Raw genomic sequence first — 16,541 nt, 5'->3', positions numbered from 1 at the left:
CAGGGCTCTTCCTGGGGTACTGGGATGTGGGATGTGCAATGCCAAGGGCAGGACCATGGGGTGGCACCTGCCAGGCTGCTGAGCAGGGACAAGGAGGCCATGAGGCCCCAGGGCTGCAAGGGCCACTCCCCTCCTCCTGGCATCAGGGGCACAGACAGCAGCCCTGGCCAAAGGCCTGCAGAAGGTGGCTGTGTCAGGGCCTTTCAGCTTCTCCCCCTCCCTGTCTCCTCTCCAGCCCAGGCTGTCCTACAGTGTCCATGCCCTGCCCCTTTCCCTGCAGGCTGTCGTCATCCCCCCGGCTGCCCCACCTGGCTGTCAGGTTCCTTGAAGGGCACAATGAACTGTCTCAAAACACTGTCAAAGGAAAATCCCATAAGGCACCACAACACATAAGCACTGGTGGCAAACAGGAAGGCATTTAATTCCAAGGCCAAAAGGGAGGTAAAGCTTTAGAAGTAGCCCCCAGGACAGAATTGCACTGTGCAGACTGTGGGAAAGAGCAGACAGCCCCAACAGGAAGCCAGGGCTGGTAAGGCAGGTCTGGGGAACCCATCCAGACAAAGATTCCCACCTGCAGACTGGAAGCACACCAGGCAAAACTCCCACCGTGGCAAGCTGTGGGAAAGGAAGCAAGTCCTTGTCCATGTGCCAGCCCAAGCTGTGGGAACAGCATCTACCCCCCTGAATACCCGGGGCTTGGGCTGTATAAAAGTGATAGCCCAGAAGCACAACTTGGGGACCCTCCACCGAGCAGAGCAGGGTGAAGAAGGACCGGCGGGAGCCTCAGGGATCTCCATGGTGTGATACATTTACTTCATCTCTGTCTCTCTCTCTCTGTCTTCCCGCCACCCCCTTCTTCTCTCTCTTTCTATTTCTTTCTCTCTCTCTCCCTCCTATTTACTGTTAAATCAAACCTGGACTGCTGACTTTGGCACATGGTCTCCTTTGCAGCTGAATTTGGGCAGAGGTGTCTTTTAATAATGGGAACCTGAGAGTATCCATGAGGTTTTACAGTGTGGGAATGGCCACTGGATTCCATGAGGTTCCACAGAGTCACAGGGTCCATTTGGCTTCATAAGGCTCTGCAGTGTGATAATGGACCCTTGATTCCATGGGTTTGCAAAATGTCTCAGCACTCCTTTGGTTTTTGGAGGCTACACATAACACAGTGGCCCCTTGGTTCCATGAGATTCCACAGTGTCCCAGGAATCCTTTGGTTCCATGAGCCCTGCAGTGTGACAATGGCCCCTTGATTCCATGAGGTTCCACAGTGCCAATATGGGCCCTTGATTTCTTTAGGTCCACAGTGTCCCAGGGTCCCTTTGTCTCTCTCACGCTCTGCAGTGTCACAGTGACCCCTTGATTCCATGAGGTTCTGAAAAGTCTCAGGGTTCCTTTCATTCCATGAGTCCCTGCAGTGTCACAGTGGTCTGGTAATTCCAGGGTTCCTTTGGTTCCATGAGTCCCCGAGGTTCCTCAGTGTCACAATGGCCCCTTGATTCTATGAGGGCCCAAAATGTCACAGGGCTCTCTTAGTTCCAAGAGAGCCTTCATGGCACAATGAACCCTTGGTTCCATGAGGTTCCACAGTGTCCCAGGGTTCCTTTGGCTCCAGAAGGCCCTACAGTGTCACAATGGCCCCTTTACTCCAAGAGGTTCCACAGTGTCCTTGCTGGAACACACAGGGCTGTAATGTTGTCACCCCTGCAGAGCTGCCTCCAGCTCTGGGCTGCAGCACAGGAAGGACATGGACCTGTTGGAACGAGTCCAGAGGAGACCATCAAAGGGATCAGAGGGATGGAGCAGCTCTGCTGTGAGGAAAGGCTGAGAGAATTGGCATTGTTCAGGTTGGAGAAGAGAAGGTTTTGGGGTGACCTAATTATGGTCTTGCAGTGCCTGAAGGGAGCCAACAAGAAAGATGGAGAGAGACTATTTACAAGGTCCTGGAGTGAAAGGACAAGGGGAATGGCTTCACACTGAGAGAGGGAAGGGTTAGATGGGATATTAGGAAGAATTTCTGGACTGTGATGGTAGTGAGATCCTGGCACAGGTTGCTCAGAGAAGTTCTGGCTGCCCCATCCCTGGAAGTGTTCACGGCCAGGTTGGATGGGGCTCTGAGCTCTGAGTCTAGTGGAAGGTGTCCCTGCCCATGGCAGGGGTTGGACTGAGATGCTCTTTAAGGTCCCTTCCCACCCAAACCATTCCATGATTCTGTGACTGGTGGGGGATGTGGTGGTCGGAGCCGACGGGCACAGAGACCCCAAAATGATGGAGTTTTCCATTCTGGGTGGAGGAAGGAGGGGGCAGCAGAACTGACAGCCTGGACTGCTGGTGGTCAGACTTTGTCCTGTTTGGGAGACTGACTGATCTGGGTGTGAGTGTGGATGTGCTGGAGGGCAGGAAGGCTCTGCAGAGGGATCTGGACAGGCTGGATCAATAAGGCCAAGTGTCAGGGTCTGCCATTGGGTCCCAACAACCCCCTGGAACACTCCAGGCTGGGGGCAGAGGGGCTGGAGAGCTGCTCAGCAGGAAGGGACTTGGGGGTGCTGCTTGACAAGGGCTGGATATGAGGCAGAGTGTGCCCAGGGGGGCAAGAAGGCCAAGGGCATGGTGGCCTTTGTGGAGAAGAGTGTGGCCAGCAGGAGCAGAGAACTGATTGCCCCTCTGTGCTGGGCACTGGGGAGGCCCCACCTGGAGTGCTGTGTCCAGTTCTGGCCCCTCAGTGCCAAAAGGCCCTTGAGGGGCTGGAGCGTGTCCAGAGAAGGGAACGGAGCTGGGGAAGGCTCTGGAAAACATGTCTGCTGAGGGACGGCTGAGGGAACTGGGCTGGTTGAGTCTGGAGAAGGGGAGGCTCAGGGGGGACCTCATTGCTCTCTACAATGACCTGAAAGGAGGTTTTGGTGGGGTGGGGGTCGGTCTCTTCTGGAAAGCCTTTAGTGACAGGAAGAGAGGAAACGGCCTTAAATTGCATCAGGCAAGGTTCATATTAGATATTCAAAAACCCTTTTTCCACTGAGAGAGTGCTCAGGCATTGGAACAAGTAGCCCAGGGAGGTGGTGGAGTCTCTGGAAGCATTCAGGTGGCATCTGGATGTGACACTTTGGGATGGGGTTTAGGGGTGATTCTGGTGGTGCTGGGTTGATAGTTGGACTAGAAGATCTGGAAGGTCTCTTCCAATGTTGATGATTCTGTAATTCTCTGACCTGTCATCCCTGTTTGCAGATTTGTGCTCCAACAAGACCCTGGGGATGTTTTCTCTGTGGGGTCCAGAGGTTTCCATCTGGTCCCTCTGCTTGGAAAGCCTTCCAAATCCATTCTAGTGAGGGGAGGTGGTGATGCAGCAACAGCAGACGCCTCGTGGGATGCCTGGACACCCCTGGGGAGGCAGAGCTGGGGCCACTCATTCTGTGTCCTATCCTGGCTGGGTGCTGGGGGGACTGCCCTGAGGAGAGACAAATGAGGCTTCTCCTGGGGAAAGCCTCAGCCAGAGCTCAACTTCCCAAACAAGGCTGGGGCTGGGGGTGTGCCGAGGGGGAAGTTGTCCTGCAGGCAGCAGGACAGGACGAGCAGGACTCAGTCTGCTCAGGACACGGTGCATCTGAAGGACACCATGGGTTTGGGCCCATTGTTGCTGCTTTATTAAATCACAGCTACCTCCAACTGGCTCAGTGGAGACAGAAGAGCAGTGCTCGAAATTTGAATCGTGGTTTTTGCTGAAGATTTGAAGGCATCAGGATTCCAGTTTTCCTGCCTGTATAAAAGACAGAGTTTCTTTTTCGTGATAACATCTACGACTGGACAGATCCCCAGGCAGCAACCAGGGATGATGTCATAGGGATGATGTGATATTAAAGGAAAGATGTGATGTCACAGGGGGGCTGTGATTTCACAGGGAGGATGTGATGTCATAGGAGATGTGATGTCAAAGAGGATGTGATGTCATGGGAGAATGTGATGTAATATGGGAGCTGTGAAATAATAAGCGAGATGTGATATCACAGGAGAGCTGAGATGTCACATGGGAGCTGTGACATCACAGTAGAAGATATGATGTCACAGGAGAGCCTTGATGTCATAGGAGAGCTGTGATGTCACAGAAGGGGATGTGATGTCATAGAGGAACTGTGATTTCAAAGGGGAGCTGTGATGTCATAGGAGACGTGATGTCACAGAGGAGGATGTGATGTTACAGGGGAGCTGTGATGTCACAGAGGAGGATGTGATGTCATAGGAGGATGTGATGTCACAGAGGAGGATGTGATGTCAGAGAGGGGATGTGATGTCCTAGGGGAGCTGTGATGTCACAGAGAAGGATATGATGTCATAGCAGACATGCGATGTCACAGAGGTGGATGTGATGTCACAGAGGAGGACATGATGTCATAGGAGACATGCGATGTCACAGAACAGGATGTGATTTCGTATGAGAGCTGTGATTTCACAGAGGAGGATGTGATGTCACAGGAAAGCTGTGGTGTTATAGGAGAGCTGTGATGTCACAGGGGAGGATGTGATGTCACAGAGGAGAACGCGATGTCACAGAGGAGGATGTGATGTCACAGGGGAGCTGTGATGTCATAGGAGAGCTGTGATGTCATAAGAGACGTGATGTCTCAGAGGAGGATGTGATGTCACAGAGGAGGATGTGATGTCACAGGAGAGCTGTGATGTCATAGGAGAGCTGTGATGTCACAGAGGAGGAGGTGATGTCATAGAGGAGGTGTGATTACATAGGAGACATGCGATGTCACAGAGGAGGATGTGATGTCACAGAGGAGGATGTGATGTCACAGGGGAGCTGTGATGTCACAGAAGAGGATGTGATGTCATAGGAGATATGTGATGTCACAGAGGAGGATGTGATGTCACAGGAGAGCTGTGTTGTCACAGAGGAGGATGTGATGTCACTAAGGTAGATGTGATGTCACTATGGAGGATGTGATGTCACAGAGGAGAATGTGATGTCATAGGAGACATGCATGTCACAGAGGAGGATGTGATGTCATAGGACAGCAGTGATGTCACAGAGAGGGATGTGATGTCACAGAGGAGGATGTGATGTCACAGAGGAGGATGTGATGTCAGAGGAGACCTCTGATGTCACAGAGGAGGATGTGATGTCATAGGACAGCAGTGATCTCACAGAGGAGGATGTGATGTCCCAGAGGAGGATGTGATGTCACTGGAGAGCTGTGATGTCATAGAAGACATGCAATGACACAGAGGAGGATGTGATGTCACAGAGGAGGATGTGATGTCACAGAGGGGGATGTGATGTCATAGGGGAGCTGTGATGTCACAGAGGAGGATATGATGTCATAGGAGACATGCGATGTCACAGAACAGGATGTGATTTCGTAGGAGAGCTGTGATGTCACAGAGGAGGATGTGATGTCATAGGAGAGCTGTGATGTCACAGAGGAGCATGTGATGTCATAGGAGACATGCGATGTCACAGAGGAGCATGTGATGTCACAGGAAAGCTGTGGTGTCATAGGAGAGCTGTATTATCACAGAGGTGGATGTGATGTCATAGGAGGCCTGTGACATCACAGAGGAGGATGTGATGTCACAGGGAGCTGTTACGTCACAGAGAAAGATGTGATGTCACAGGGAGAATTTGATGTCACTGGGAACTGTGATATCACAGGAGAGGTGTGATATCATGTTATAGATGAGATGTGATGTCACAGAGGAGGATGTGATGTCATAGGGGAGCTGTGATGTCATAGAGAAGGATGTGATGTCACGGGAGATGTGTGATATCATGTTATAGATGAGATGTGATGTCACAGATGAGGATGTGATGTCACAGAGGAGGATGTGATGTCATATGATAGATGTGACTCAGGGAGGAGCCGAGGTTGGGGAGGGCAAAACCGGCCCCAGAATGGATCTGGAATGGAGACCCCCCCTGCGTTCCCCTGTGTCAACCTGCTCTGGGGGCTTTGGGAGGGCACCTCCCCCTCAATGGGCATCCAGCTCACCCTAAAGGTGCCAGGACCACCACACAGACCCCCAAGGACCCCCTAAATCCATCCAGAGCCCACCCAGGACCCCCTCAATCCCCTTTTCTGGGGGACCTTTAGGGGCACTGGTGGCTGAGCTGGGCAGCAAAGTTCATACCTGTCTACAGCCTGAGTCACTGAAATGCTGATTTTTAAGCACAGAAAGGAGAAGTTTGAGGCAGTTTGTTGAAGGCAGAAGGACTGATTTCTCATGTATTTTAATTACTTCTGACATGCTTCAAAGCCTGGTTTTCAGGGTTTTATTTAATTTGGCAAGTTCTTGGGGTTTTCTTGGGATTTTCTTTGTGTGTGGGGTGGGTGGGTTGGTTGTTTTTACAGTTACTTGTTTCATATACTTGGTGCTTTTCCCAGGAGAACATTGATTTGTGTAGAGACAAAATCCCTGGAGAATATCTTAATCTGGGGATAAAAATACTCCCCTGGGAAGGATGCAGGATGAGTTGGTATTATTTATTTAAGAGTTTCAGGCCCACAATGAGCAGTTTCAGTCAAATTTTCTAAGTGACTGAGGAACCCTTTTTTCCAAATGTGCTCCCCTGAGGCAGTTTCAAATCCCCAGTTGTGATTCAGTTTTCTGGAATGATTCTAAATGAATTAAATGCTTTTTTTGGCCATCATCTAGGCAACTGCTGCCACAGATAACATCGATTGTAAGAAGGCAGAAGAGAAGGACATGAAAGGGCCACCTGTGAGCAAAAGGTATTTTTCATTTTCAGTAGTCTCTGAATTTTTGTTACTAGTTTTCTGTTTCTGTGGAAGAGTTCAGTGTCCTCCCTCCTGGGAGGGATGGGAACAAATGATTAAACGTGGAAAATGTTCCGTTCCAACACTGCAAACTGCAATTTGTCCACATGGTCTAAAGATGTCCAGATTATAGAAAACCTTCCATATTTTTGTTTTCAGGGAGAGAGAAATATTTGATGAAGAAATCCAGCAAAGGCAAAAGTGCAAGGCCAAGCCTCAGCCTGAAGAGAGCTGAGGGGTGGCACTGGTGGCCCCAGAATTACATAGGGAAAATAAGAAACACAGGAATTTTGGGGTGGGATTGAGCCATTTTCAGTGGGATTGATCCACTTTGAGGTGACAGGTTGGATCCTCTTGACTTTTGGGATGCAGAGCTGGGAGAGACTGGAATGTTAATGGTCCATGGCTCCAACACTCTCAGTTGCAGAAGCAGTGGGGGCTTTGCTGCCCAAGGGCAATGGAACCGCCCGGGGCAGAGGGGGAACACCCACCCCTGGAGGGGACAGGCTGGGCTTGGAGCCAGAGAGGGGAAGTGCTATTTTTGTGTTTTTATATCACTATAGACAGGAGCCAAAACTGTCCCAAACCTACTTTACATGGAGACAGAATTGTTCTAAACTAAACCCTACATATATAGATAGATATAAATATAGACATAGATATAGATATAGATAAACTAACTCTGATCTGCCCCAAGGGATCAGTTCACAAGACCCTGAGTCACCCTCACTGTCAGGGGGGTCGGGACAGGGGCTGGACACAGGGGAAGCTTCTGGCAGCTGCTCACAGAACCCACCCCTGGAGCCCCCCAGGAACCAAAACATGGCCATCTAAACCCCAATACACTGCCCAGCATGGACACCTGGACTGTGGGTCACCAGGTCTGTGCCCAACGTGGGTCCCTGTGGATCATCCAATGGGGGTCCTCCGATGGCTGATGGAGTTGGAGCAGCAGCCAAAGCTCTTCCTGCAGTCGGGGAACTTGAAGGGCTTCTCTTACTGTGGGTCCCTTGGTGTGAGGTTGTGGTGGTTTGAAACTCCCAAAATCTAATTTTTAAGTTCAAGCCCCCCTCCCACAGTTTGCCCCTGTGAGAGGGTTTAGTGATGGTATGGACTTGATATCTTTTTCACCCCATGTGGAGAGTTTTCAGACAAAACACAACCATTCGTTATTGGGGGAAGGGGAAAATATTCACAAAGGTTTACTTACACCCACATATATATTTACATTAAATTAAATTTCTCCTCTTCTTCAATAAAAGTCCAAGAAGAAAATCACTTCTCAGGCCCCAGTTCCTTCATTTCAGGTTTTTGTGGCACTGGTTAGTGTCCTCCATTTTTCCCAAGGGCAGCAGATTTAAATATAGCAGTTAGGATTTTTGTTCTTACTTTGTGGAAATTTCAACCCTGAGCCCGAGCCTTCGGGGAATTTCCTTGTAGATCTTCACACCTGTTGGGTTAGAACATTGAGGACAACTTTCAGTTCAGTCTTACCAAAGCTCTTCTGCTCTGTCTCAGCTCAGTAGCAGAATAGAAGCAGCAGCAGCAGCAGCAGAGGGCACGGCCACCTCCTCCGCATTCCGTCCTGGCTCAGCTCTCAGGACAGCTCCGGGTTTTCAGCTCCTTTCTCCCTCTCTCCAGCTGCTGCTGCATTTCGGGACTCCCTAAGGGTTTGGAAGTCCACCCCTCCTTTTTAAGGAGTCTCTGGGGTTTGGGAAAGTAATACAGTCTTACCCCAAACCAGCTCTGTTGAGTTTTCCTCTGGTTTGTTGCCAGCTCTCCCTCCTGCAGGAACATCTCTGCGTCTCTCAGCCGGCTTCATGTTATCTCGTTGCTCCTGGCTACCTTTTGGCTTTCAGCCACTGTTGTCTCTGTTCAGGACTGCTCTGCTGCCACTTTCAGTGTCTTCTGCTGCTGCTGACAGTGAGGAAACTTTTCCAGTCCTTGATTACAGGACCAGTCCAGCACTGACGCTATACCGGGTCTCCTGTGACGTCAGCTGGGGGCTGGGCCCTTGGCCTCCAGAGGGGCTCACTGGCCCCCAGAGGGGCTCACTGGCCCCCTGCTTCCTCGTGGCTCAGATCATGGCTACCCTCCTACACTACCTTCACCACCTTCTCTTCCCTTTCTGTGGGTGTGTAATTCCCGTAGGGCGCACGTGGACTATTGATTGGTCCAGTATTATCAGTGGGGCAAACCATTACTGCCTCAGAGAAAAGGTTTTTCAAACCACCACAGCTGCTCGCTAACACAGCATAGGCTAAAGCTGTAACTTGCCCCTCAGTCCTTAGAAATTGCTCTGTTTCAGTCAGCAGCTGCCACAATGTAGAATAGCGAGCTGCTTCGTCATATCTTTTTGTGATTTTTTCCCCTAACTGTTCCTTTATAGCGTCCCAAATGGACACCTCAAAGGCAGCTTTAGCTGTGGGGATTAGTAACCCTTTAAGGGCTTTTTCGTCATAATTAGAATCTCTCTCAGAGAGAATTAAATAAAGGAGCGTTTGCACTGCCTCTTCTTTTGAAAGAGCAGACCCTGTTCTCCTTTCTTCAGTCGACTCACCTGACCAGGGCAGGATTTCTCTTGTACTGCTGCAGCTTTTTTCTCGCAGCGCCGGGGGACACGCCACCTCCGACAGCTGCTTCTCCCAACTCCTCCTGTTCGCCTCACGTCCCTCGGAACTGACGAAGAAGAAGTCCCTGCTACGGGCACCAGATATCGATGAGGAGGTACAGAGACAGAGCAACACGACCAATGTGATCAAAGCAATGTCCAATTTATTATTTAAAGCAGTTAACTTTTATACAGTTTAGTTTGCTCAGGGTACATGCTCACAACAAGGTGATTGGACAGCTCAGTCTGTGCACGCCTCTCATGCTCTCAGTTTATTGGATCTGAGGCTCTGTCCATGCGACCTGAAATCATCCTTGGCATAAAAAGCTCTTTCTAATTAATATGCTTTTAGGGGTGTTCTAAATCTGCAGGTGTTTCATTATCTCCAGTTTCTCAAGGCTTTCTTACTATAAACATATTACGTTCTCAAACCTTATAATTAGACACACAGCTAACAAGTATAAATATCACATATTTTCACACAGTCTATAAGTATAAACAATACAGCTTGTCACTTCCATGGCAAGAAAAACATACAGAGTGCAGGAAAAATTGTTCAGAGAAATCTCTCTGTTCTGGCGACACACATATGTCAAAATGAGCAGATACATTTATTGCATGTTAGCTCATTAACTATTAGTAATTATTAGTGCTACTGTTATTGCTGAAAGAGCAAAAATTCAAGACTGCAGCTGGCTTTAAGTTATTGCATTCTTTAACAAGCTCTGCCTTAAAATCAAAGCATACCTAGTGATGGTCAGACAGATGTCTCTGCACTCCCAAAATGTTCAGACAATTTTTAGCTCGAATCCTCTCTCCCCTCACCCATAACACAAGAACTGCAGAAACTACAACACCTATTTCCTATGTCCTTATGCTCACATGTGCATATGCAGGTCACAATATACAGTCAAATCACAATTGCTATGGATATTATTAATGTGTCAAACTCTGGGGTTTATTAATTGAGACAGGGAAGCAGATATGTTTCTGAATGTTAGTTCTTTCTCTCTGTCCACACAATCCCACACACCTCAAGCCCTGCACTCACAGAATATATTGGCACTGGTGGGGCTTCGCTTACCGGTGGGTCCGTTGGTGTGAGGTCAAGGTAGAGCTCTGGGCAAAGCTCTTCCCACACTCCCCACACTTGTAGGGCCTCTCCCCGGTGTGGATGCGTCGGTGCCTGACGAGGGTGCAGTTCCGGTTGAAGCCCTTCCCGCAGTCGGTGCAGTGGAAGGGCCTCTCATCCGTGTGCGTCCGCTCATGCGTGTACAGATTGGAGTTGGTCATAAACCTCTTCCCACATTCCAAGCACTTGTAGGGCCGTTCCCCGGTGTGGAGGCGCTGGTGGGAGCGGAGGGTGGAGCTCTGCCTGAAGCTCTTCCCACATTCCCCACACGTGTAGGGCTGTTCCCCAGTGTGGATGTGCTGATGGGTGCGGAGGTTGGAGCTGTCACTGAAGCTCTTCCCACATTCCCCACACGTGTAGGGCCGTTCTCCAGTGTGGATGCGCTGGTGGCTGAGGAGATCAGAGCTGTCTCTGAAGCTCTTCCCACATTCCCTACACATGTAGGGCCGTTTCCCTGTGTGGAGCTGCTGGTGCCGGATCAGGTGGAAGCTGTTCCTGAAACTCTTCCCACATTCCAAGCACCTGAAGGGCTTCTTTCTCGTGGGATGTTGCCTTGGGACCACGACCTTGGAGTTCCTGCTCAAGCTCCGGCCGCCTTCCCGGCGCAGGCTGGTTCTTTCCTCCTCAGAGCACCCTGGGCTGGCTTTGGAGCCCCTCCTGCGGGGGGATCTCCGGCCCTTTTCCTCCCCGCTGCCTTCCTGCGCCGGGGAGCCCTTCAAAACGGCCTCTCCCACCAGGGTCTCACGGGGGGATTTGTCCTCCGGGCTCTCCGTCCTCACCTCGGGGCCTGGGGCAGGAAGCAAGAAGGACAGGCAGGAGATTTGCCTCCGGCCCACAGGGAAGGCCAAGGACATCCCCCCAACTCCGGCCCCGGCAGGACAGCGGCGCCAGCGGGGTTGTCCTGCAGCCGGGGCCATGCTGGGCTGACAGAGCCAGCACAACACCCGCCCAAAGGGACACTGACTTCCTCCTCACCTGCCTGGGGGGCCCAAGGCATCTTCCTCTTCCTCACAGCCTCCTCCTCCATCCGCCCAAGCTTTGGGAAGGACAAATCCTGATGGGGGGGAAAACAAGGGCTGAGCGTGTTGGCTTGGGGGTTCCTCCTCCCCAAGTCCATCTCTAGAACTCACCGGGCATCCTGTGACCATAAAAACCTCCAAAACGCCAAGATTCAGCCCAGAAATCCCAAACCAATATGATTCAGGTAAAAAACCTCTTAGAAATAGCGAGATGAACCTCCTCACAAACTGCAAAAAGTTAAATTTAAGAGAAAAAATACACAAAATATGAAGAGTCAACCCAAAAAAAGGTGTTTAATTGGGAGGATGAGGAGAGTGAGGTCACTTCATGAGAACTTGATTGAGTTGCAATATATTAATCAAAAGCTGTATTAATGTAGTATCATTTAAAACTCTCCAGGGCTGTTGCTCGAGGTTCTCTAGCCCCCTGCCAGCCCAGGGCTGTTTCTCCAAATCACCAAACCAAGTGTCCAAACACCCTGGTTGGTCAGTGCCGGCTGGGGGAGCGGGCACTCGGTGAGGGGATGAGAAAACTGCACCCGGGGCTGGGCTGAAAGAGGCTTCAGCACCACTTCTGATGGCCCAGGGGCAGCATCTGGCTTCTCCCAAAATGAGACAGGGCACTTGTTCCTCTGCAGGGAGTCAAGGGCAGGAGGGTGACTCCTGCTGCATGGATGGAATGGCAGAGGATCCCTTGGGTCCCCAGGGTGGATCAGCACTCTGGGATACAAACTGCCCTTGGGCTCAGGATGCAGCTGCCAGCACAGATTTCCCTGCAAAGTCTGCAGGGAGTCAAGCTCTGGAGAGCAGGTGTGCAGGAACCTAAGGGGATTATGGACAGGGGCCCAGCAGGGATAGCCAGGGCCTGCAGGGGAAGGCACAGGGACAACCTGGACCCCCACACTGCCACGGTTGTCTCTGCTCCTCCTTGCAGGCTCCGTGGCCAGGCACAGTTTGTGTTCCTGGGTGCCCACCATCTCAGCACTTGGAGACGCTCAAATCAGCGCCCGCAGCTCTGCAGCAAAGCCCCAGCTCACCTGGCACACAGAGGATGGACACAGCACCTGCTTGGGGATGGGCACCTTCGCCTCTTCCCCACCACAGGGCTCTCCTTCCTCAGCAGCACCTCTGCCTTGCACTTATTCTCAGCCTCACCTCAGGGACAGCTCTGGGCTCACCTCCGCGCCACTTCTCAGCCTCACCTCAGGGCCTGGGCTCAAGGACAGGAACCTGCAGGGAGGGGACATCATGGGCAAGCTGAGGGCTGCCTGCTTGCACTGGCCTCTGGGCTTCTTTCTCCTTCTACAACCAGCCCAGAACCTCTTCTGCTTTTCTAACATTACACTGGCCACACTCTGCCTCCTCTTCAGCTTCCTGTCCATCCCCACTCCCAGCTCCCTTTCTGCCTGCCTGCTCTCCAGACACTCTGGCCCCAGCCCGGGGGGCTGACGGGGCTTCTTGTGGCCAAAGGGCAGGACCCGGCCCTTGGCCTGCTGGAACCTCATCCCCTTGTAATCAGCCCATGGATCCAGCTGGGCCACGTCCCTCTGCAGAGCCCTCCTGCCTTCCAGCACATCAACACACCCCCAGCTTGGGGTCACCTGCACATTTGCTGATGAAATGCCTGGTTCTGCAGCAGCTGCAGATGCTCAAGGGGCAGCAGGACCAAGTCAGGGGCCTGGAGGGGGCCTGGGGGGCTCTGGGGTGCGGGAGGGTCCTGGGGGAGCTGGGGAGGGGCTTTGGGGATTGGGGGTACAAACCAGGACAGACCAGTACAGACTAGTACCTCCTCACTGCTCCCCAGATCTCTCCTGGAGCTGGGCCATGTTGTCCTGGGACACCTGAGCCCCCCCCAGTGCCCTCCCAGTACAGCCCAGTGCCCCCAGTACAGCCCACTGTGTTCCTGTCCCAGGGTGCTGGGTGATCCCTCTTTGAGGGTGGTTGGAATGGATTTGAGGGAGGGGCTGGGAAAGATTTGGGGGGACCTGGGGGGGTTGGATGGGGATTTGGGGGGGGTTGGGGGACTTCGGGTGCATTTGGGGGAGTTAAAACAGGTTTTGGGGCCATTGGGGCATCAAAGGGATCTGTGGGGGGAGGGGATTAAAGGGAAAATGGAGGTTAAGGGACATTTTGGGGGGGTTAAAGAGGCCTGGGGGGGAGAGGAGGGGCTGCAACAAGAGCAGGTGAGTCCTGAGACCCCCCCTGGTGTCCCCAAGACCCTCTTGGTGTCCCCAGTTCCCCCTTTGCCACTCTGAGACCCCCCTGCTGTCTCCAATGTCCCCAGGGCCTCCCCAGCCCCAACTCCCCCCTTGACACCCCGAATTCCACTGTCCCCAAACTTAACCCCACTGTCCCCAAACCCCTGATGTCCCCAACCCTCCATCTCACCCCAGGAGCCCCCCACGGACCCTCTGACACCAAAAACGCCCCCCCACACTCACAGAAAGGCCAAGGGCATCTGGGGACATGTTGGGGACAACTGGGGGGCTTTGTGGGGCACTGGGTGATTACTGGGGGATACTGGGACACACTGGGGGGAACCAGGGAGCACTGGGAGGGACTGGGAAGTTACTGGGGGATTACCAGGACACAGCGAGGGACACTGGGAGGTTACTGGGCCATAGTGGGGGTTACTGGGTGCTCACTGGAGGATCACTGGGTCATTCTGGGGGGCAGTGGGAGGTCACTGGGACACACTGGGTTGTCACTGAGGGGGTTACTGGGCCATACTGAGGGTCACTGGGAGGTCACTGGGCTATACTGGGGGCACTGGGATCCCCTTAGTCAGTTCTGCTCCCCCAGGACTTTTGGGGGCACCCCCAGGACCCCTCCCCTGGGGGCTGGGAGATCCCCTGAACCTACTGCTGGGCTTTAGGGGACACCCGGGCCCCCCTTCCTTTGGGGTCTCTGTGTGCTGAGTTTTGGGAGTCTCTGGGGTTCGAGGGGGAATTGGGATCCCCTTTCCCTGGGGTTGGCTCGCTGGGCTGGCAGAGGCGCTGTGGTGGGATGGGAAATGGCCTTATAGGAGTTTTAGTTGGCCATGGCCAGACAGGACTGACACGGAGACCCCCAAAATCCAGGCAAAACCCCTGAAACCCCCTCAGAAATCCACCTCTGGACCCATCAAAACCTTCTCAAAAGCACCTCAAATCACCTCAGAGACCTCATCTCCCCCCCAGGACCCCCTAAACCCTCTCAGTGACCTGCAAAACCCACCTGGGACCCCCAAGCCCCTTCAGGGACCTCAAAAACCCCATCAGGGACCCTCAAAACCGTCTGGGACTCTGTAAATCCCCCTAGAAACCCACAAAACTGCTTCAAAGACACCCCCCCAAAGCCCCCAGGACCTCCCAATTCCCTCGGAGACTCCAAAACTCCCTCAGGGATTCCCAAACCCCTTCAAGGACCTTTAACCTCCCCCCTAAGTCACTTCGCGACACCAAAGCTCCTCAGAGGCCTCCAAAACCTCCTCAGGGACCTCTAAAAGCCCCTAAGGGACCACAAAACCACAGAACAGCAGAAGAGCTTTCTGTAAAGGAAGGGAGCAGAGAATCTGAGAAGGGGGAGACCAAGGAAAAACTGAAGCAAAGCAATAAAATCTTCCTCGCCCTTCCAGTTTTTCCTTCACCTTTTTCTCACTTTTCCTTTTTTTAGAGTTCTTTTTTGGGTTGGGTGGGTTTGATTTTTTTTTTCCGAGGGACTTTCTCAGGAATCGAATCACCCTTCCGGGTTCTTGGGAGGCCTCCGGGCCCCGCGGCCCCCGAGACGGTTCCAAGGCCCTGCGCTCTGACCCTCGGGAAGCTCCGAACCCGCCCGCTAAACCCTCCCGAGCCCTCCAGCTTTTCCCCCCCCAGCCGCGCTCCCCGCAGCCCCCGAGGGGATCCCCAGACCCCGCTCTCCCGCACCCCCCGCCCGCACTCAGAGCTCACCGACCGACCCGCCGCCATCACCGATTCCCGGCAGCCAACGCGGCAGGGCCGGGGGCGGGGCTGCGGGGGCGTGGCCGCGCGCTGATTGGCTGCGGCGGCGTTCTCTGAGCGCGGTGCGCGCGCAGCCGGGACTCGGTGATGGCGGCGGGGCCTGCGGTTCGCTCTGAGCGCTGTGAGTCCCCCGGGGGGCTCGGGAGGGTTTAGCGGGGGGGTGCGGGGATAACCGAGGAGGTTTTGAGGGTCCCTGAGGGAGTTCGGTGTCCTGAGGGGACTCAGGAGGTGGTGGAAGGTTCCTGAAGGGGTTTGGGGGTCTCTGAGGGGATTTTGGTTTCTGAGGAGATTTGGGGGGTGCCAGGTGGGGTTTGGGGGTCTCTGAGGAGGTTTGAGGGTCCTGGCGGGACCTTTTAGGCAGTTTTGGGGTCGCTAGGGGGTTTACGGGGTCTTAGACGGTTTTGAGGGTCTCTGAGGGGGATTGGGGGGTCCCTAAAGGAGACTGGGGAATCCCAGGTGGGTTTTGTGAGTCACTGAGAGGGTTTAGAGGGTGCTGGGGAGGGATGAGGTGTCTGAGGGCATTTGAGGGGACCTTGAGAAGGTTTTCATGTGTCGAGGGGGGATTTCAGGGGTTTTGAGGGCATTTTGGGGGGTCCCCTAAAGCCCAGCAGTGGGTTCAGGAGGTTCCCCAGTCCCAAGGAGGAGGAGTCCTAGGGATGCCCCCCAAAATCCGGGGGGAGGAAATGTACCACATCCGGGTAAGGGGATCCCAGTGCCCCCAGTATATCCCAGTGACTTTCCACTGACCCCTTCAGTGTCCAGCCAGTGTGTCCCAGTGACCTCCCACTGCCCCCCAGGATGGCCCAGTGATCCTGCAGTGAGCACCCAGTAACCCCCAGTATGGCCCAGTAACCTCCCAGTGTCTCCCCGTGTGTCCTGGTAATCCCCCAGTAACTCCCCAGTCCCTCCCAGTGCCCTCCCAGTGTCCCTCAGTTCCCCCCAGTGTATCCCAGTATCCCCCAGTAATCACCCAGGGCCCTACAAAGCCCCCCAACTCTCCCCAATGTTTCCCCAGATGCCCTTGGC

The 16,541-nt window shown here is 53.3% G+C and overlaps 1 protein-coding gene and 1 long non-coding RNA gene across 3 annotated transcripts in view; one reads left to right on the top strand and one right to left on the bottom strand.

The window, feature by feature from the left end:
• Positions 1–16,541, bottom strand: part of LOC127474810 (uncharacterized) — a 1,039,526-nt gene that overhangs the window by 641,739 nt on the left and 381,246 nt on the right. The window contains 1 exon segment of the mRNA XM_051796115.1: positions 10,469–11,038. Coding sequence (XP_051652075.1) covers positions 10,469–11,038 — 570 coding nt within the window.
• Positions 5,720–8,683, top strand: LOC127474979 (uncharacterized). 2 transcript variants are annotated; one of them, XR_007906036.1, is made up of 3 exons: positions 5,720–5,994; positions 6,652–6,728; positions 8,550–8,683. It is a non-coding gene; the product is annotated as an uncharacterized LOC127474979 (long non-coding RNA). The 2 variants fall into 2 exon arrangements; XR_007906035.1 differs by lacking the exon at positions 8,550–8,683 and adding an exon at positions 6,933–7,114.

This window comes from Manacus candei, unplaced genomic scaffold (genome assembly GCF_025592945.1).
Source record: "Manacus candei isolate 608988 ecotype Guabito, Panama unplaced genomic scaffold, ASM2559294v1 h1tg000045l, whole genome shotgun sequence".
NCBI lineage: Eukaryota > Metazoa > Chordata > Aves > Passeriformes > Pipridae > Manacus > Manacus candei.
The sequence above is the reverse complement of the archived record's forward strand: the minus strand, read 5'-3'. Positions and strand labels throughout refer to the sequence as shown.